At 45.0% G+C, this 20,628-nt stretch overlaps 1 protein-coding gene across 2 annotated transcripts; it reads left to right on the top strand.

Annotated features, from left to right (window-relative positions):
- The first annotated feature begins 1,996 nt into the window (after positions 1 to 1,996).
- Positions 1,997 to 18,072, top strand: PAK6 (p21 (RAC1) activated kinase 6). 2 transcript variants are annotated; one of them, XM_009816124.2, is made up of 8 exons: positions 1,997 to 2,203; positions 7,182 to 7,799; positions 10,938 to 11,429; positions 11,683 to 11,816; positions 14,691 to 14,817; positions 15,011 to 15,136; positions 15,802 to 15,936; positions 17,905 to 18,072. In XM_009816124.2, exons 1-8 carry the CDS (start codon positions 2,000 to 2,002, stop codon positions 18,070 to 18,072), a joined length of 2,004 nt encoding a protein of 667 aa, XP_009814426.2. In that variant the 5' UTR covers positions 1,997 to 1,999. The 2 variants fall into 2 exon arrangements, with proteins under 2 accessions (XP_009814426.2, XP_009814427.2); XM_009816125.2 differs by lacking the exon at positions 15,802 to 15,936 and having other exon boundaries at positions 2,000 to 2,203.
- The last annotated feature ends 2,556 nt before the right edge of the window (positions 18,073 to 20,628 follow it).

The following is a 20,628-nucleotide window of genomic DNA, read 5'->3' as shown; positions in this document are numbered from 1 at the left end:
ACGTTATCTCTGTATGCGTTCTGTGTCTCTGACCCTTGTAAATATTTCTTCAGCACAAATAGTTGAAAGCTGAGGTCCTGTACTGGGGAAGAGCGATCACGACAAAGTTGAAGATCAAGTGGCAAAAATCCTCTACCTGATGTCAAGGAAGAGGTAGTCTTCATCACTTTCAGCAATATTAGTGAGAGACAAATGCTAGTATTAAAGTTGTCAGTGGAAAGGAAAGAGCATATAAACATTTTTTTTTTTTTTTCCTACTGGTGGATATAAATCACCTAAAGGAAACCTGTACAGCTTTTTCCCAGGCTAGAGAGCTTTAGCACTGAACTACCTAAGAAGTTTTGGCACCGGGTCTCTGCTTTGTCTCATCCCTCTTATGGCTTTCATTGTGCAGTTCATCCTGCACATCGACAGAAAGCATCTTGGAGCGGAGATGATGAGCTCTGGAGCGCACCAGTTCCATTGCATCCACACAACAGTAATCTGCTCATTAAACATGTTTCTCCAACAGCAAATAGGAAAATGTAACTTGGAGTACTTGTAACTTTAAAGCCATCAAACCAGTCAATAGAATCATAGAACAATTCAGTGGAGAAGGGACCTCAAGAGATCTGTAGTCCAACCCCCTTCTCAAAGCAGGGTCCGCTCCGAGGGTCAGACCAGGTTGCACAGGGCTTTGCCTTCAAGAGCAAACTTGCTCTTGAAAACCTCTGAGGATGGAGACTGCGCAGCCTGTCTGGGCAACCTGCTCCAATGCTGGACTCTCCTTGTCACAAAAAAGTTTTTCCTTCTATCCAGTTGGGACCTCTCTTGTTTCGATTTATGCCTGTCGTCTCTCAGACTCCCACCACTCTCCACTGTGAAAAGCCTGACTCTCCACAGAAAATCTCCCTGCTTCTGAGCTGTTTCTTCATGGAAAGGGTAACTTCCCCCTCACCCCATCTTCCCTGTCTGTCTTTTGTGAAGAGGTGTGTTCATCCATCACAGTCCTCCAGTTATTCAAGCTTTCCCACCTCTGCGACTGCATGCGGACCTCTGGTTCTTCCTTTTTCTTTCTACCTTCCCAATTTCAAAAGGGTCTAAAACTTTTGGCTTTCTATCTCTCTAAATATTTTTTTTTTTTTTTTTTGCTATAAAGTCTAAATTCAGATTTTGAACGTCTCTTGTGTTTGGGTCTATTTAAGTGTTAGCTGGTTTTGGCTTGTTGCAATCGTAATGGCTGTTCACACAAACTGTCTCTCTCAGCCCCCAGGGGAAAGGAATCTCAGTTTTTAATTTTAGCTCCTTCAGCTACCTGCTAACAGAGTTTGATTTCCACCTACCACCTCCTCTCTCTCCCCCAAGCCCTCTGTCTAAGCTAGAAAAACTGAGATCTGAAATCAGTCTTGGGCAGCTCTTCCTTTGGCAACAACTCTGTCGTCTTTAAATGGGAATCAAATGTATATTACTGACTTGGAGTGACCAGTGCGAGGACAGCCTGAGCCCTGTTCATAACGACCCTTCATTCCAGGCTTCTTGTGGAAGCAGCACTGTCTTAACTGGCTGGACTCCAAAGCCATTTAACCTAGGTACAAGCCTGTAAAATATGAATATGTATCTCATATATATTCAAAATGTTTATATTGGGCAATATGAATTTGTAGAAGTGCAGGAAGCCAAGTGGTAGGAGTTCAGCTAGAGATGTAACAGGTGTCGGGTTTTTTTCTGAAATAGGAGCGGTGTTTCACCGTGGGCAGAGCGCTAAAAAGGTCACTAGAAATCCTAGCTCAGCCACTGACCTGCTAGGTGGTCTTGAGCACGTCATTGCGCTCTCGTGGCCTCTGTTTCCTCATCTGTAAAAGCAGATGATCAGCTCCGTTGTTAAAGTGCTTGTCACTGAAGAATGTTCTTAATACCATGTAATTAACTAATATAAGTGATACGTGATATTACTGATTTGGCATATCGGACCTAGACATGCAAGAGCACTGACGGTATTGTCTTCTCCGATTCAGGCATCATGTTCCGCAAGAAGAAGAAGAAACGCCCGGAGATCTCGGCTCCGCAGAACTTTGAGCACCGTGTCCACACTTCATTTGACCCAAAGGAGGGCAAATTTGTGGGCCTGCCACCTCAATGGCAGAACATTCTAGACACACTGAGGCGCCCCAAGCCAGTGGTAGACCCTTCAAGGATCACGAGGATGCAACTCCAGCCTATGAAGGTAAGAGGGGAAGACTACTCTTTCCTGTTCCCTGGGCTAGCGGGGAGGCCAAAGTTGAGGCAGTGTTTTCGGTGGCCCATATATATTTAAATGGGGGTAAGGGTGGGGTCTGTAAGGAACTCAGTGGATAGCAGGGCCTGGGCTTCCGTAACGCTGTCTCTTTTTTAAGGCGATAGTAACGTCATCAGAAATAAGGACAGTAGTATCCTTAACTGCAGTCGTGTCCCTGTAACAAGGACCTGTCAAAGCTCCATGGGAGCTTACAGGGCCTAGGATGCGTTCAGCTGTCGTGCAGGGAAGAGAAGAGGAAAATTCGTGGAGAGACCTCTTTTAGCAAGTTTGTCATTCTCGTGGGTGAGCAAATTTGGCAGGTAATTAAGTTGACAGGGAAGCCTGAGTGGGAGAGAGCGGGGTAGCACTAGCTTGCTGTTCGTGGATGGCTAAGTGAATGAGAGACAACAGGGAGCAGGACTACACCAGGGTTTAGGCTAAAAGGGTTTCTAAACCAGCAGTTTGACAGAAGGTGGGACATACTAAACAGGAGAACGTCCTTAAAGCAAGTCCTTCAGTAAGGAGAAACGAGTCACTGATCCTTGTAGATGGGTGCATTTAGATGGCCGTCTTGCTTGGATGGCTGTTGATGATGGCGTCTGGAGACTGTGTTCGTAAGTGACGGCAGGGACCTGCTGTGTGAAGAGAGGCAGGTTCGGGATGACCTCTTGGAAAAGGAAATGGAAAACGGTGACAGATTTATCGTGTTTGAAGTCTTGCTAGCTTGTGGGAAGTTTTTGTTCCCAGTTAAAAAAACCCTACAGGGGCCTAAATCTGAAAGGTGAATTGTAAAATAGAGATGTTACTACTTGGATTTTAGGAAGGGACAGAAGAGAAAATAGTTGTCTATCTGATGAATATATTTAGCTTTTTGTGTACAGATGCTTAAAACATGGGGACTAAATGGGACTACATTTTAGCGTAACACAAGTATTAATGCAAAATCAAACCTGCAATTTAAATGGCACATCAGGATCTTTGAGCAGAATGCTGATTTAGAAAGGAAAAACTTGCTCAGGAAGAACAGGTAAAAGAAAAGGGGAGGAGGTATTGCCTTCTGCTTTATGGTGTCCTGAACGTGCTTTGAGGTTCAAAATGTAGTAGGAGAAGAGATAAAATGTGTAATAAGAGACCAACTTGGTTAGATCAGGAGCTCTCTAATGAGCTTAAACTGCAGGAAGATTGCTCAGAAGGGTGGAAACTAGGTCAAATTATAAAGGGCAAATAGAAAGGAAATTTATGTAGGGACAAAACTGGAAGGCCAAGGCACAAAAAGAGATGTTATTCTCAAAGAATATAAAGGGCACTAAGGAGACATCAGAAGTACGCTGAGGAGGAGAAGGAGGATGAAGGAAAGAATTTGTTCACTGCTCGTTTTGGAAGAAAGTTAGTAACAGATGACACTGAGACTTCTTAAATGTTTAATGATTTTTCTTCAGTCTTTATTGCAAAGGTTAACTGTGATCAGTGGGCTAACACAACTAACACGAGCATGAAGGGATAAGAACACAGGCTAGAGTAAGAAAAGAACATGAACAGCAATGAGACTTCTTGGATAAGTTACATATTTTTGAGTAGCTGGGCCTAATGAAATTCAAGGAATTGCAGATCAGTCAGAATAATTTCAATTCCCAGAAAGAGACTGGAACAAATAAGCAAGTAATCTATTTGCAACCACTTCCTAGGAGATAGCAGGGTAATAGCTAGCAGCCAGCATGGATTTATCAAGAACAAATCATGTCAAGCAATCCAATTTCCATCAATCACAGGGTATCAGGCTTTGGGTCAGGGAGAAACGATAGCTCTCTCCTATATCTTGACTTCAGTTAGGCTCTTGACACTGTACATATGGCATTCCCAGAGCAAACTGAGCAAGTTTTCTCAAGTATCAGGAAAAGTATACTCAAAAGACTAGTGTGAAGCATCACTGGCAAAATAGAAATGTGCATGAAGAGATTTAATGGAGTTTGTCCTGAGTCTAGTACTGGTCGGTACTTTCATCTATGACTTATTAAACCTGTAGATGGTAAAAGCTGAAAGGAGGTGCAAACCTTTAAGAGAACAAGGATCGAATACCCAACAGTCTTTAAAAACTAGACAAGAATCCTAAACTAATGCTGTTTTGGTTTTTGTCTCAGTAAGTCCAAGTGCAAATACTCTCTTAGACTGCATCACATAGTTGTTTATTTCTGGTAAACTTCATTTGAACAAATTCCTGTTCAGTGACACTAATCAATAGTAAGATTACTTTTTTTTTTTAAGTGCTAATTGGCCCTATTAGGCCAAGCCCTTATACGTACAGTCCTGGATTCAACTATCATAGTTTTTTCTTTTTTTTTGACATGTACTGTGTGTAGCTTGTAAAGGGTTGCTTTTCTTTTTAAGACCACAATTTCTAAATTTTGGTCAGTAAGGCATGATTTTTGTAAGAGCACTCCATATAGATTTGGCTCAAATTTGGATGTTTCTTCATTAATCTGATGCAGTCTTTAAACACAGCTGCAAAGTACATCAAATTCCCATCTTCTCTGTCCACTGGGGATAGGACTGACTTAATGGACTAGAAGTGCAACAGGAGTGACTTGAGTCTAATTTTAGGAAGTTTTTAACTAGGAGGTGAGGTGAGCACTGGAATGGATTTTCTAGAGAGGCCATAGCATCTGTTCTTGGAGATCACAGAATCACTAAGGTCGGAAAAGACCTGTAAGATCATCAAGTCCAACCACCAACCCAACCCCACCATGCCCACTAAACCATGTCCCGCAGTGCCACGTCCACCCGTTCCTTGAACACCTCCAGTGATGGTGACTCCACCACCTCCCTGGGCAGCCTCTTCCAGTGCTTCACCACTCTCTCCGTTAAGACATTTTTCCTAATATCCAGCCTGAACCTCCCCTGGCGCAACTTGAGGCCATTTCCTCTTGTCCTGGTTTGGTGGTTTGGTTTTTTTTTCCTATCAAATCATTCTGTAATACTACGGCTGTTCATTCTTTCTTCTGTTAAAAGAAGCAAAACGCTTGTGAAAATTTTTTAGACACAGTGTGTTCTGAAGTTCTTGGCATTTTCTTTCTTGTCAGCTTGAGCTTATTCAGTGCTGCCCAGACTCTCGTCATACCAAATTTTATTCTGAGAACATGTTAGATACAAGTCTTTCTGGAATGACTTTTCTCCATCTACTTTGGACTAGCCGGCCTCTTGAGATTTCTTCCAACTTTATTTTGAGTTACTCTTTTTCCCAGTTTGTAGAAACGTTGAACCATCAGTGAGCGTTGGAGGAGGGCCTCTTTCTCTCCCATCTGCCCGTGCCAGCACGAGCAAGGGTGTGGAGGCATCCCGCTGAGTGCTCGGTGACTTGGGGGTGTGCACACTACATCTGTCCCTGCTCAGGCTCGGTTATGAACTAGTGGTCTTAATTGAGTGCATTGCTGAGGTAAATTGATATGTCTGGCATTTTTAATAGATGAATTAGGATGGACAGAAGACTCTTCCCACCGCACTGACAGATCTCAGAGATTGGGTTTCTGACCATTTACTTTTGGCATTCTTTTCCCTATTGAGTTTGGTGCAAAAGTGATGGAAACGGTTTGGGGAGTTGGCGTCCTCAGATGTTGTTTACTTGACAGCAGCTGGGGCCGTGGAGGGAGATGCATGGGGCCGTGGAGGGAGATGCATGGGGCCGTGGAGGGAGATGCATGGGGCCGTGGGGGGAGATGCATGGGGCCGTGGAGGGAGGTGCATGTCCACGGTGAGGGAGGTCTATTGCTACAATAGGACAGAAGAGCAGGATCCCCTGCTGCAGGTGATGCAGGTATGCAATGGTTTGAGTCAGATTGTCCTTTCTTCACCTTGTTTGACAAAATCTTCTATTCTGCCTTTCACTCTCGGACACTGAGCAAACCGGGTGCTCATTTTGTGCACTGTGGTGGAATTCTGTTGAAATTGCTGGAGCTGCTGTTTTGCACCAGCTAAATATTAGGCTCAGTGTAATTAATTCAGCATCTTCAGAAGATTCCTGGAGTTCAGTTAGCAAACAGGGATTGCCATCACTCCAGGGAAGGATTTTCCTCCAGCAGAGATTCATGAAAGTGTAGGAGTGATCCTATGCTGTGAATTTCTGTGAAGAAATGAAACGTTTTGCTTCCCAGCACTAAAACAGCTTCTGTAAGCTTTTCCATTCCAGAATAAACAAGGTAGAGCACTATGTAGTATACCAACAGCTTCAAGTGTCCTACTTGTATAGTGCTGTTGCTTGTTTGGACGGAAGCCTTGTTCTTCTTCATTTGCTTACGAGGCAGTTGTGAGCTGTTGTGACCCTTTGTTCATCATTTTTAATTATAATAGCTTGGCAGAACAGAGGAGGGATGCAGTGTTGGAACGGTGTGGTCTTCACCGGCCAGGGTTAAGATGCATTAGCAAAAATTGTAGAGACCCAGACCAAGAGAGGCCGATTACAACGCTGTTGAGAGTGCTTCAGGGGAGAGACGAACCTTGTATTGGAATAGCAAGGTGATTTTTGCAGGTAGAGTTTACGGCACGCCTTAACTTTTGAGAACGAATGTTCTCAGGAGCTTGTTGGGCCTAAGTTAGTGATGTAGTGTAGCACAATTCCAGCACAAGAGAGTCAGGAGTGCCAAAACCATCCCAGTTTTGCTCTAATGTTGTCCTTTAGGATGTGAGTGCAGCAGCAGAATCCACTGTTCTGGCTGAAAGCACTGCTGCCTCTGGCAGAAGGGTGCGACCCAATGATTCCTTTCTTTTTCCCCCTCAGTAAAGGACAATGAAAAAAAGAGAGAAAGAAAAATTTCTCTTTTTCCTAAATTCCTTGAGTCCTCTTTGGCTAGACAAACAAAAATCTAACCCTTGTCAAGATAAACTGAGCCTCAACTTTTGCAACTCTAACTTTGCCCCCCTTCCCTATGTTTCACAGACCGTGGTGAGGGGCAGCACTGTGGAAGTGGAAGGATATATCTCCGGGATACTCAACGACATCCAGAAGCTTTCTGCCATCAGTTCGAACACGCTGAGGGGAAGGAGCCCCACCAGCAGGAGAAGAGCGCAGTCCCTTGGGCTCCTGGGCGAAGACAGACCCCCGGAGATGTATCTTCAGAGTCCTGAAGCAGACTGGGCAGACAAATACGGAAACTACCTCAATTGCAACGGTGGGAGCAAGGTGACCCGGAGGCAGACTATGTGGCCAGATTATAAACCCCGTTTGGAAGGACAGTCTCATCCCAATGGAATGGTAATGAAAGCACAGTCCCTCGGGCCGTCGGAGTTCCAGGGCGCTGAGGGCGGCTGCCTCCAGCGTGCCTCTGGTTTGCAGCACATGCCAACTCTGCCGGGGGAGAGCGAGAAGACGGGAAAAAAGAGCTCAGAAGAGTGCTGGCCTCAGCCGTGTCTCGTACGACAAGCCAACTCCAGGCCCTCAGGGGAGGGCAGCCCTAGCTCCAAATCGAGGGAGAACAGCTTGAAGAGGAGGCTGTTACGCAGTGTCTTCCCCTCATCCAGCGGCTCAAACAAGTCAGGCCCTTCCCTGCAGATAAAGGTATACTTTATTCAGTATTTTTGAGTGAGTGCAATGTTGACTTTATGGTTCCAGAGGTTACTGACGCAGCTGAACAAACGTAATTGCAAACATCATGCAACCATCTGTTATTGTTATGATTAATGCTGGAATCAAAATAGTCCTGGACAGGGGAAATGTGTAGTCTGCCTAAGCTTCACAGAATATACTGCTAGGCATAGCTCAAAGCAGCAGCCAGATCTACGTGAGAAAGGCTTTGTCAGCGGAGCTGTGCTTGCAGGAGTGTAGGCTGGGAAGGAGGTAGGGGACTTACTCATTTTTGCCCTTCTGGAGTAGTCGAGGCATAACTTAAACTTATACTAGCATAAACGTGCATTTGCCATTTGGGAAATTGCCGTAATTTACATTAGTAATGCATTCTTTTGCCTGTGCAAAATAGAACTACCTCAGGAGAGCTTGTTGGTTGTAGCTGCACCTGCCTACAACAGGAACGTTTGCATCAGCACCCACAGGACTGTCAAAGAAGAAATCTGACTGTTGGGTTTTGGTGAGGACGGGACAGCTCATAGCTACCTCTCCCCCAGGAAAACTATCCTGGATGAATGACTCGCTTCTTACTAAACCAGGAGAAAGACTCCGGTTCCTGTCCCTGGGTGGGAAATGTAGCCCTTCAGGCCACTGCTGCTAATTCATCCCAGGCTAACCAGCACTCATCGTCCTTGCCCAGCTGCTCGGTGCTTTCAAAGGCTGCGCCGGGCTGGTGCAAGGCCCGGCGAATTTCTGGCAGGCGTGGAGTCCCTCAGCTCGGAGGAAGATGACAGGAACCACTGGCCCAGCACAGCTGGCTGCTCTAAAGCGTATTGCAGGGTGGGGCTCTCTCCACCCCGGCTTCTTGCGGTTTGCACGAGGATCAGGCTCAAGGCTTCCTTCTCCCTGCAGATTCCCTTTCTCAGGGAGTGGGATTCTAAAAGGACACAGGTCTTGTGTAGGACAAACGGCACTTATTGCTGTCGCCGACTTTGGGCGCTGGCTGGAGTCCTGTCCCTGAGCACTCAGGATTGCTGACCGCTTCTTTCTTTAGCGAGACTGTCTTTGCCGTGCCTCAGCGCTTGCACAGGAGGAGCAGGGGTTACCAGTCAAACGGCGCGTGTGCATGGATGTGCTTGGGTGTGTTTGAACTCGAGCTGCTTGTGAGAGGAGAGGAGTAGGAAAGACCTTCAGGTTATCTAGTCCATCTCCCTGCTCCAGTGAAGGATCTGCCCCATCGCTGGCAATTGCTTATCCAAGCTGTTCTTGACGCCTCCAATGATTCAAGTCCCCCCTCACAAATGGAGATGATGGTGATTGTGATGTGTAAGACACACGTAACTGCAGGTGAAATGGAAAGGGGCTATCGCTGGCTGGAGAGATGGGGCGGCGGGTGCCTTGGCCGGCAGCCTACAGTCGCCATGGGAAGGGCGAGTGCTCCCTCCTTTCAACCTCATGTGGGGGGGAAGGAGTGGGAGAACCAGTGACATCTCAAAGTGTCCGGGGACTGAAAATGTGTATATAGGGGCTGTCAAACTACAGCAGCAGGAAATAATGCTTACGCGTGGTTAGACAAACATGTGTGAGCTCGCATGCGTGTTGTCTGCCCTTTTGCATGCTCTAGGTTATGTAAAACCCTTTTTTTTTCTTTTTCCCCTTCTCTCCTGAGACAAAACAAGAGTTGGGAAATAAATACTTCGCTGCCATGAGCGTGTCTCTGCAGGACTGCAGGGGTGGAGCTGGTAAATGAGGAGGAAGTAACTCCTGACAGGCCATTTGTGTTTGCGGGCTCCTGCACCCCGATGCCAGGAGCTACGAAATCATCCTTTCAGGGCCTCTGCGTGTGTGACAATGAGCTGTGTGTCTGTTAGGCTTACGCAGATTTTACTGTTGATAAAAATCCTTGGTTAAAAACCAAAGTGCATAGAATTAAATTCTGTACAATTATTTTCTGTCTGAGACGGAGAAAACGAGTGGTCTTTTAAAAATTTCTCTGTTGGCAGTTTTTGGTTCCCATACCCATATTATTAATAATCTATCTAATTGTGAGAGGGGAAAAAGCTTGTTGCTTTGAAGTTTTTATTTTGCCCTATAATATAAATGATTGGCTTGCTCTTCCTGAAGTTGTCAGATCCACTATTATTTTATGTATAACTAAGCATATAATGTATTTTACACCTAACCTGCTAGATGTTGTTGGATTTTAATTAGTCAACACTTCCAGGGTGAGTATTAGCACTTTGAGATTTATCCTTCTTGGGAGACCTGTGCATAGCGCTAGCATGGGAATGCGTATCCTGAAGCCACGTTACCGCAGGCTGTGATCTTACTGGATCTCCTAAACTAAACAGGGTTGGGCCTGCTTGGCGCTTGAGTGGGAGGTCTCCGAAAGCGTCGAGTCCTTTGGGAAAGAGCACCGCTAATCCAAATTCACGGCAGGTCAGTTTTGAGCCAGTAAGATGGCAAGGTGGCGGGTGGCTCTGTGTGCTGAAGTGTCACGCTGGCCTCCCCCAGCTGTCCTGGTTCAGAGTGCTTTTCCCAAAACGGAGTGCTAATTCTGTGTCTGATTGACAGGAGTGCTCTGCAGGTACCAGTGGAAAGTGCAGAAGGAGTTTTCAGTAGGCAGAGCGTAATTACCCAAAGGGAATTAGGCCAAGACATCAAAGTGATTTACAGCTTTGGCATGAATCCTCTTTCCTTTTATATATAGGAAGATCAGAGGCGCAGACTGATAAAGGATTTTAAAATTCTCTGCAACACAGGTTGCCCCTGAGTTTTGGTGCAAGGTTGGAATGCTTTTTAGCAGCTGTTTTTTTTTCTGTGGGTTTTGGTTTTTTGGTGGGGTTTTTTAAAGCGTGTGCTTTAAAAGGTCCCTTTTAAACTGCCTCAGTTTGGAGGTCCTTAAAGCATAGCACCCATCCTGTAACTGATTCTTGAAAATCTGTGTCCATGGGGCTTCCCCTAGTCATGCAGCATATGTTGGGCAGACCTGGAGATAAGAACCTGGAGCTCTTGACTCCAGTCTGCTACAAAATGTACTAGGACAGAGTGGCATAACACTCAGCTGACACTTCTTGTTAATCTAACCATCGCTTTTTCTTTCTTCCACTTTCATATTTCTTTGTCTCAAAGCCTAACGCTTTCTTCAGGCCCCAGCAGTGGGGTTCACCACGCAGCCCTGCAGCCAAAGCCCAGTCTCTTCCATCCGATCAGCCCGCATCCGATTTCCCCAGGATGATCTCGGAAGCTGGGACGCCCCAGAAGTCACCAACGGTGGAGAAGGCAATTGCGTTGCCGCAAGGCAGGCCGTCACCGGCAGGCTCTCCCAGGAACCGGCAGACTCAGACTAGTTCTAGCAACCTTCACCTTCCCCAGGACTCTTCGGTGAAAGGGCAGCTGGCCAGCGAGGACCCGGTGGTCGTGACTCATGAGCAGTTCAAGGCTGCCCTTAGGATGGTAGTGGACCAGGGGGATCCCCGGACATTGCTGGAGAATTATGTAAAGATCGGAGAAGGGTCCACAGGTATTGTCTGTATTGCTCGAGAGAAGCACTCGGGGCGGCAGGTGGCAGTGAAAATGATGGATCTGAGAAAGCAGCAGCGCCGGGAGCTCCTTTTTAATGAGGTGAGTAGAGCGACCAGAGGTGGGGTTCTGCTGTCCACCGTAAAGCCGTGGTAAGAGTTGGTGAGGTAAAAAGGAGGGAAGAGCGGGAGACACCTTCCTTTTAATAGAACTATGCTACACCGAGAAGAAAAACGACTGGGGGGATGGAGGCTGCTGTGTTGTACTCATAGGGTTGTGCATGCTTGCTTGCTTGGATAAGGTTAAGCATTGTTAGTGATTTTGTGGCAGTCAGTTGTCCACTGTGTTTTTACAGGTGGTGATAATGAGGGACTATCAACACGTCAACGTAGTGGAGATGTACAAGAGCTATCTAGTGGGAGAGGAGCTCTGGGTGCTGATGGAGTTCCTGCAGGGTGGAGCCCTCACAGACATTGTGTCTCAGATCAGGTACGAAGCAAAATCTGAAACATCAAGGCTTCTGTTCCCACCTGGCGGGCAAGAGCAGTAGAGTGGACATTTCGGGGAGGAATAGTTTCTCTTGGAGATCTTGTGATCGCAGTGCCCTGAAACCATTACGCTTTATAATTGTCATCTGTTTGAAGTATGTGATAATACTGATGTAGAAGAGACCTCACTTACAGTACTGATCCCTTTAGATACCCAATATTCATCTACTTGATGGCCTTCCCTGTAAAACACAGTACTCATGAAAAGTATTGTTTACTGTATCTGTTGTATTCTGGCCAGGAAACTCATTAAATAAGTATTAAAGAGCATGCAGAAATAGTTTTCAGTGGTGTACAACCTTAGTGAGGTTGAATTTGTGGCTAACTCCTCTGGAGAAGTGCAGCAGAGCCTTGAGATCTGGACTCCTTCCCAAATGTCATTGCCTAAAGATAGCAACTACTGGACACTCTCCTAGATTTGTTTTCTTATCCAGACCACTTCATATTAATTAATAACCAAAGATTCCTGTGGGGCAGAGAAGTTGTTCTCAAATGGCCTCTAGAGTCCCACTCACAAGGTGTTCTGGAGATGCAGTTACGATGATCGTGTCTTACCCATGACCCTGGAGAACCCTCCTCCTGCTTCCAAGCAGTCCTGCGAGGCTGTAGGTGCAGGGAACACTGATGAAAAGGCTGACCAAGAAAGTCTGTAGGATGAGCCTTCCTTTTTTGAAGATTCAGAATCTTAATTGGATTACAATTAGGTAGTATTGCTAACACTAATTGTATTTACTTTTTTTAATCATAGTATGCCTTTAGTTCGCTAACATGCTTTGACTAGCCTTTGCTGATGCTGCACTGGATTTAAGGCATGTATCTTGCTCTGTTGGATTCTCTGTTTTGGATTTGCATCTGTGATGTGTTTGGGAGACATAAAAGAGCACTTTGTCCTCTGTAGCCTCTACAACCCCATCTGTAAGGAGTGTCTTGGAGACACTTAGGTGGCCAGGCCCTCCAGCACTGAGTTCAGAGGCGCGTCTCGGGGGCTGAGAACCAAGGTTTCACTGTAAGTCATGTACCTGCTTCTGGACAGGAAAAAGAACATTTAGTCCTAAAGAGTGCTGCGATATGGCATTGTGGAGCCAGTGAAACTCTTGTAGCTCTTAGCTGGTAGTAGAACCAATGGAACTACAGTTTAAAAAAAAATAATAATTCTGAAGAGGTTTATGAAAGGTCTGTGTAGATTATATCCACCAGTGAGACTGAATTCCATTGTGGGACCTCAGCCTAGATTTGAGTTATTTTACGAAGCCTTCCTTTGAACCTTTTAATGAATGCTTGTTTTTCCACATGGTGGAAACCGGATCTGTTATAACCATAACATCTATCAAAAGTAAGCTGCGAGCCTTTATCAGTTTTTCACAGGCAGGAAAATACCCTCATTCCACTCATTAAACATTTGCTGAAGGTGATAACTGATTTGCATCTCCAGGAGTGAGCTAATCCTCCAGTAATCTGTTTTACACTATGCAGTCACTTGACTGAAACAAAATTCCATGCGTGACAAGCTGAAAGTATACCTCTTGTTAGAGCTCAGAAGTGTATCAGCTTTTCTTACAGCTCATGCACTATGAGATGAAAAGCACTGTTTCTAAATAGGTTAGGTTCTGTACTGGAGAAGTCCCTCTCCCGTTAGAGGTTAAATCGTAATGGCAAAAATAGCCCTCTGCCATCCTTCAGATGTATTTGCCATCAGCACGGCACGGTGCAGCCACAACACGCAGTGTCCTGGTCAGATGGTCAGTTTGGTAGCATTAGATACGGAATACCAAACAAGCAATGGAAGTATAAATTTCTCAGTTGATGATGCAACCTCCTCCATGAATGTGTAGAAATTGCTCTGATATATTTAGAAGGTACTGGTGCGCGTTGCACAGTTCTGCCTTCTGAGCGCTCTCTTCTCCTCAGTCTTACTTGCAGACCTGGATTTGAGGAGGTATCGTTTGTATGCCCTCAACTGAGAGTTGTTTGAAACAACTGCTAGAGACAGGCTGAGAATCAAAAGTACTCAAACTGGGTACTTTAGCTATTCCTTGAAATACTTAACTTCCAGCATTGCTCAGTATAAATATGTAGAGAACACTGTCACTGTCCCCAGTTACAGGAGAGAATTCTCATTTCTACCATTTTCACTTATACTTGGTCATGAAGGTTCTGGTGTTGGTATTCCAAACAGCAAGAGCTTCTAAAGAGAAGGTTCTTGGTGCTCGTGCTCAGCGTGCTAACAGAGAGAGTGGTAAAATTCAGGAGCGTCTTCCCTGCTTGTAACCTGTGCTACCTTTAGTTAGGCGTAAGAGTATCCAAAATGTCTAGCTGCATGAAACCTGTGAAGGATCCCTATATTCTCTGTTGAATTATGTGTTTAGATGCTTTCTGGATAAAGTTGCACAATATGCCTTGTGAACAATAGCTTTACTGTATTTGCTTAAAAAAAAAAGCTGTCTCAACAGTTCTTGTGGCACCTTGGCATGAAGAAGCAGTCACAGAATCACGAAGGTTGGAAAAGTCTTGCCTATCAGAATTGCTTGAAACAGCACCTTGCAGAATGAATTTAGATCTGAGATTTAAAACACAATTTCTCTGTGTTAGACTTATGAAAACCTAAAATTGCTAGCCATCGAGACGAAAACGTTTCCAACAGTAAAAGACAGTCATAGAAGAACAGTAAAAGTGAGATAGTAATGGTCATGGGGAACCAAAATATGTGTCTGCAATTCAACTTCAAAATTGCACTGTGCCTTTAAAGAGGACCTGTGAATGAGCACTATCAGCTGCCCAGTACAGTGCAGTTAAGCTCCTGTGTCTTTAACTTCAGGCTAAATGAAGAGCAAATTGCAACAGTGTGTGAATCGGTGCTGCAGGCTCTGTCGTATCTCCACTCTCAGGGGGTCATTCACCGAGACATTAAGAGCGACTCCATTCTTTTGACACTGGATGGAAGGGTATGTTTCCTCAGACAAACTGTTTCCTGCCTTCTGCTGCTGTAGCCTCAGCCCGTCTCCTTATTTCCTTTCTGTTCACAATCTCTTGTTCGTACCTCATCCTCTTACTCCCTTTGTCGTCTTTGTCTTTGGTGTTTCCCTGCATGTCGTTCAAAAATTATTTTTAAGGTTCTTGGTTTTTCTCTTTGTACAGGTCAAACTCTCAGATTTTGGCTTCTGTGCTCAGATCAGTAAAGATGTACCTAAAAGAAAATCCCTAGTAGGTACTCCCTACTGGATGGCTCCAGAAGTTATTGCAAGGATACCGTATACTACCGAGGTAAGGGACCGCTTCCCTAATATCAGAAGAGGCAACAAATAATATTCTGAAGTGTCACAGGAAAATAACTACTGGCTTTTCTAGGAAGAGCCTCTAGAGTCTACTTAAAATATAAATATCAACTATGACTACAGATTTGATTGCGATGATATCGGTATTTCCTAAACCAGTAGAAAACCAGGTTGTTCTGCTTCTGGGAACAAGGTGCAAACTTCCTCTAGTCTTATACCTGAAGCTCGGCATAGGTCTGTATCTGCTGTAGTGTGGGCAGATGTTAGCAAGGGGCAGCCTGGGACATGATATGGATCAGTAGATCAATCAATGCCATAAAGGGAGGGGAGGAGAGGAGGGAAGGCACAGATGGGAGCTCTGAAATTACGGGCAGGTGGCAGCAGACTGATTAGTTCTGTTTACCAACCAACCAGGTGTAGCACAAGCAGTTACTTGCAGACCTTTGCATGTTGCAACAGCAGCGTGGCTCAGTCCTAGGTGGAAAGCTGTCTTTGTTAAACTGCGGTAGAGAGTCCAATAGCATCAAGTGGGTTAATGTTTTACAATCTCGGTAATGTTTGTCATGGGTGGGGTGTCGTGGTCTTTGTGAAAGCAACAAAGCAAGGACCTGTTGCTCTGAACTGTGTGTATTGATGTGAGTTTGGCTCCCACAGGTGGATATCTGGTCTCTGGGGATCATGGTGATAGAGATGGTGGATGGAGAACCCCCCTATTTTAGTGATTCTCCAGTCCAGGCAATGAAGAGACTCCGTGACAGTCCTCCTCCCAAACTGAAAAACTTCCACAGGGTGAGCATACTGGCAAACGCTCGTAAACGATTGTCGTGGGGAAAAATCCCTATCAGCCGTTCCCGGTAAAGCTGGCTGTGAAAGTGATCTTGCTAGGGAATGCTTCTTGGGGAGCTTCCTTGGCCCTGGTGCCTCAGGGGATGCAAGCTGCTGCTGACAGCTAGCGGCTGGTTGGGAAACAGCCCTAACGATGTAAGGTCGCTTGGGCATAAACCTGAGAATGCAAATCAAAGCTGCTTCGGGTGGACCCAACAGTTAGTTTCTTGCTGATGTCGATAGAGTAGCTCATCTTCCAGGGGAGCAAATCGGAGGATCCGTGCTCTTGAGAGATTCTGGCTTCGCGGTTTTCGGGACTGCAAAGACTGCATTATGGTCAGAGGAGGAGAGCTCAATAAAGGCAGCAGCTCATGGAGACACTGCAGCTGCTTTGAAGATGAACTCAGCTTCATGGTTTCTTATGAAAAAGTAGCAGTGACATAAGAAATACAGTGATTACCTTTTAGTCACCACTTAGAGCAATCCTCCTTTCATTTCAGTCCAAGCCTCTGAGATCAAATAGCTTCTGCAGCGTTCTGAGCTATCCAGCCTTTCCGATTAATCAGAGTATCTGCAGCTGCAAAAACTGAATTATTTAACAGAGTAGACTGCTGAACTAACAGCATATGCTCAAACATCAACAGCTGCTCTTTCCTATGTGCCTTTGCAACACTAATTAAAATCTCAAGGTCACATTCTGGCCCCAGCGCTTGTGCTCCCTAGGCGGTGTAAAGCCAGCTCTGGCCTGGATCGCACACCTCGCTTGGCGAAATGACCCCACCATGGGCTGTGAAAGCCAGAGCCGTTTATAGTCTTGCTCTGCTCCGCTTTGTCCTGGGAAGCAAACTGGCTTCCAGCAGACCTGGATTGCCGGGCCGCTGGCCACCCTCCCGTCTCCCCGCATTCTGAGCGGAGCTCAGCACCAGCTGTGGATCCAGCCCTCCACTCCGATGACAGTTAATGGCTCACTGGGGTCAGTTATGTAGTACTGGGTGCAGCACATTAAACGGGTGCCACCTGGGATAATCTCTGCTGCTTTTCTAAAGCATAACTGGATTTTCTGACAGAGTGATAAAGGCTGGGTCCTGGCACTCGTACTTAGCTGTGTTGTGCCTTCTCTCGCTAGCAATCACAGTGAAGTCGTTCAAAGCACTCATGAAATAAACAGTAGCTTAGTGTGAAGAGTATTTCATGATCTCCTTGTAAGTTAACCAGAGCTGGGAAAATGCCCCCAGTCTAAAATGGATGTAATTAGCGGCATTAAAATAAATAAATATATACCAAGTTAATTTTTTATTCAGTTTTAATGATGCAGAGGATCAGCAAGAGATGTGCAGTGTCTTTAAGCAGTTCTGGGGTCTGGCTACTCAACAAGTTTTTACACATCTTTCAAAGGACAAACCTGCTGAGGTCATTTAGGGTTTTGATGCACTGTTCTGCAGTTTCTTCATCTTCTTGTATCGGCAGCACCAGGTTTCCAGACTCTCAAAACCTATTTGGGAATCTTGTTTAACTACTTTTTCCACATTCTGTGGCCAGTAAAGGAATGAATTGATCACACCCAACGTGATGTGCCTCGCGTAGCAGGAATTCCGTTGAATTTTTGAGCTGAAATGCAGGAAAGATTAAATAACAAAATGGGAACCAAAATTAACTTAGATGGGGGGACGTGGCAGGCAGTCTTGTCTTAATTTGCTGTGCCCCATTAAAAAGAAAACAACCTGTGTCAATGTTGTGCCTACCAGTGACAGGAAGTTATTACTGGGGCATAAAAAGCTTCCTACCTCGTGTCACGTTTCTGTGCAAAAGCGAGGTTACAGAGTTGAAATGTACAGCGCCTGTTTTAGCCAAACCTCCCTCAGCAACCTGTTGTCTCATGAACTGTTGCCTGGTTCCTTCACGGGGTTGACTTGGTTGGTTGCTTTTTCACAGACCTCCCCAGTTCTGAGAGACTTCTTGGAAAGGATGTTGACACGGGATCCACTAGAAAGAGCAACGGCACAAGAACTTCTGGATCACCCCTTTTTGCTCCAGACAGGACTTCCAGAGTGCCTGGTTCCCCTTATCCAACAATACAGAAAGCGTACCTCTACCTGCTGACTTTACGTAAGGGGAAATGCTAGGAAAAAGTAATGTTTATCAAAAAAAAAACAAATATCAAGAGACCAGGCAGTCTCATCCTGTGAATGGTGCTTGGAACTTCTCAGCGATCTTTTTAGAGGATGAATGTGAATACTGTCCTTGCATTCTCAGCCTTTTGTGGCTTCTCTTTTGCTGAAGACAATCAATACGTACTAGATCCGAATAAGACCAAGTATGTCTCGAGAATAAAGCAGGTGTTTGATGACTTGTGGATCGCTTCTTCCGAAGAACGGCATTTTAAAGCGGAGTCTGAAGTTGCGTATCTGAATGTCTGCAAGTTCCTGCAAACCTTGGCTGCTGACTACTGAACTGGAACGGTATTTCCCAATGAGAAATGTGATCTTTGTTTCCTTAGTTGTACGCTGGAGTCTTGAGCTGACTCAAATGTACACTTTGGGGCACAGACCCCTTTAAACTCCCAAACAATGCACAAAGACTTGACAATTTTTTCCTCTGAGACTTTTTCACAGATGATTTTAATTTCCTTCAGTTAAATGTGGACCTAGAAAACTGTACGTATTTTCCTAGGGAGCAGATGTGATATGTATATATTTGTTTCTAGATGGCTCTCTTGCATCAACGTGCTTCTCTTTTGCTGAGGAATATGTATGGTTTAGTGGTCAGTCTTGAATCCATTTCATGATCTTAAACTTTTGGAGGGGGAAACCCTTGGATACAGGCCTCAAAACAGACTCGGTGAGGACTGGTGTTCTTGCCACCAGGATCTTGCGGTTGAAAATTGGCAGTATGCAACGCCTCCATTGCTGGTTGGAATGGAGAGTGTGAAAGCTTGTTCCCGTCTTTGGTTTCCGGGCACCTTTCTTTCCAAGTCCTTTCTCCCAAGAGAGGCTGAGAAATGCAGCCCTGAGGCAACTGTTGGGCAGCACTTTGGGGGTGCTCCAGGAGACTGAATGAAAACGTTTCAGCTGTCCGCGTGTCCCAGGCGAGATTCTTGTGTTCATGCAAGGCGGTTTGCTGAGCCTCTATCTCCCCTGCTTGCCACGGCAGAACACGGGGAGAAGGGAAACTTTTGATGTATGTTTCATTATTGGTATGCCCTTCCCCACCACCCCTTTGCTGATACATTTGGAAGGTTACTGTTCGTCTAAACAGCTCTTTCAGTTATTTTAAAATAGATTTAGATATTTTGTATGATCCACGTTCTGATCAGTGAGATAGTCAAGGTAATTGGACTCTAGGTCAGGATGTAACATTGTACAGTAATGGTGTGTGTTGTTGTGAGGTCTCAAGAATATAATCTTACATGGGGAACTGGGATCCTATTTTGAAACTCCAGATACAAATTTATTGGAATTTAAGTTATTCTTGGGACAGTCCCACTGTCTCAGAAACTAACCTCCTAATTGCATTTTCTTCAGAAGATGTTAATAATACTCTCTGTCCTCTGCTATTTACTCTAGTTACAGATCCTGCTTCAAAATTGAAGCCACAGTTGATTACTTGAAGTAATTTGGGATGGAATTCATCTGCACTGATGCCAGCCATCTAAATGGTGGGCACCCAGTCTGCGAAGCATTTAGGTTGGCTCTGTAGACCAAGGTGAGAGGAACACCTCCGGAGGGTGCTTCATCTCTGTTATCTCGGTTACCTGCTGAAGGATGAAATCGCTGCCTCTCGATACCACTCTGCCCGTGGTTTGCCTAGGCTGGATGTCTAAGTTTGGGGCTGATGAAGTTGGTTGAAATGAATTCATTTAGCTCCTCCTTAGCTGCACTGGAAAAATTTTGATGTAAAATGTTCCTGTATTCCAGATATACTGCTTTTTTTTTATGCAAAAGAGCAGGGCTTTGAAAAGATTTATAATTTGAAACAAACGATCCTGCTCGTCTGTAGTTGTGAATCCTTTGCACTTGTGTTTTAAATTAAAGTAGATCTTGATTTATTCATAAGCCTGTTGTGGTGCTGAGATGCTTTAAAATATGTCTGTAGCTCAGAGATGTAAGGGAAGTGTGAACCTTGAAGTCTGGTCTAACTTACCTATGCTGTGGCTGTGTGGCTTTTAAAACAAGAAGAGACTATAGCAGAAGCCTGGATCGTGAAACAAACATTTCTTGGAGAGAGGGATGACAGGCTTGACACTTAACACCATTTTATACTTTGGCCCGAGTCTGACTAAACACAGTGACGGAAGGCCCTTGAAAGATTGCCTTCAAGTATCTTATAAAATTTTAAAAACTCATTGCCATATTTGTGAAGAATGCAGAAAGTATCCATCTTCCTGTCCAATAGAAATTAAATAGCTGATTCTTGTGTTTCTCTCTTTACAGTTTGCGCATGGCATATCACCAATTTAATTGCTCCGTTACTTAGATGAGTGTGGAATGAAATATAAATCCTAAGATAAACCTAGATTAGTTAGAAGACTGAAGCTCTGTCTCCAGGGCCAACAGCTCCGTCCCCAAGAACCAGGCAACCAGTCAGCAGAATTATGATAAGCAGAGCAGGTTTGTAATTTGCATTGCAGTAGTATTCAGGAGCGAGATTTCTTGTATG

The sequence above is a fragment of the Gavia stellata genome, chromosome 17 (assembly GCF_030936135.1).
Source record: "Gavia stellata isolate bGavSte3 chromosome 17, bGavSte3.hap2, whole genome shotgun sequence".
Classification (NCBI taxonomy): domain Eukaryota; kingdom Metazoa; phylum Chordata; class Aves; order Gaviiformes; family Gaviidae; genus Gavia; species Gavia stellata.
Note: the sequence above shows the minus strand (reverse complement) of the source record. Positions and strands in the feature narration are given on the sequence as shown.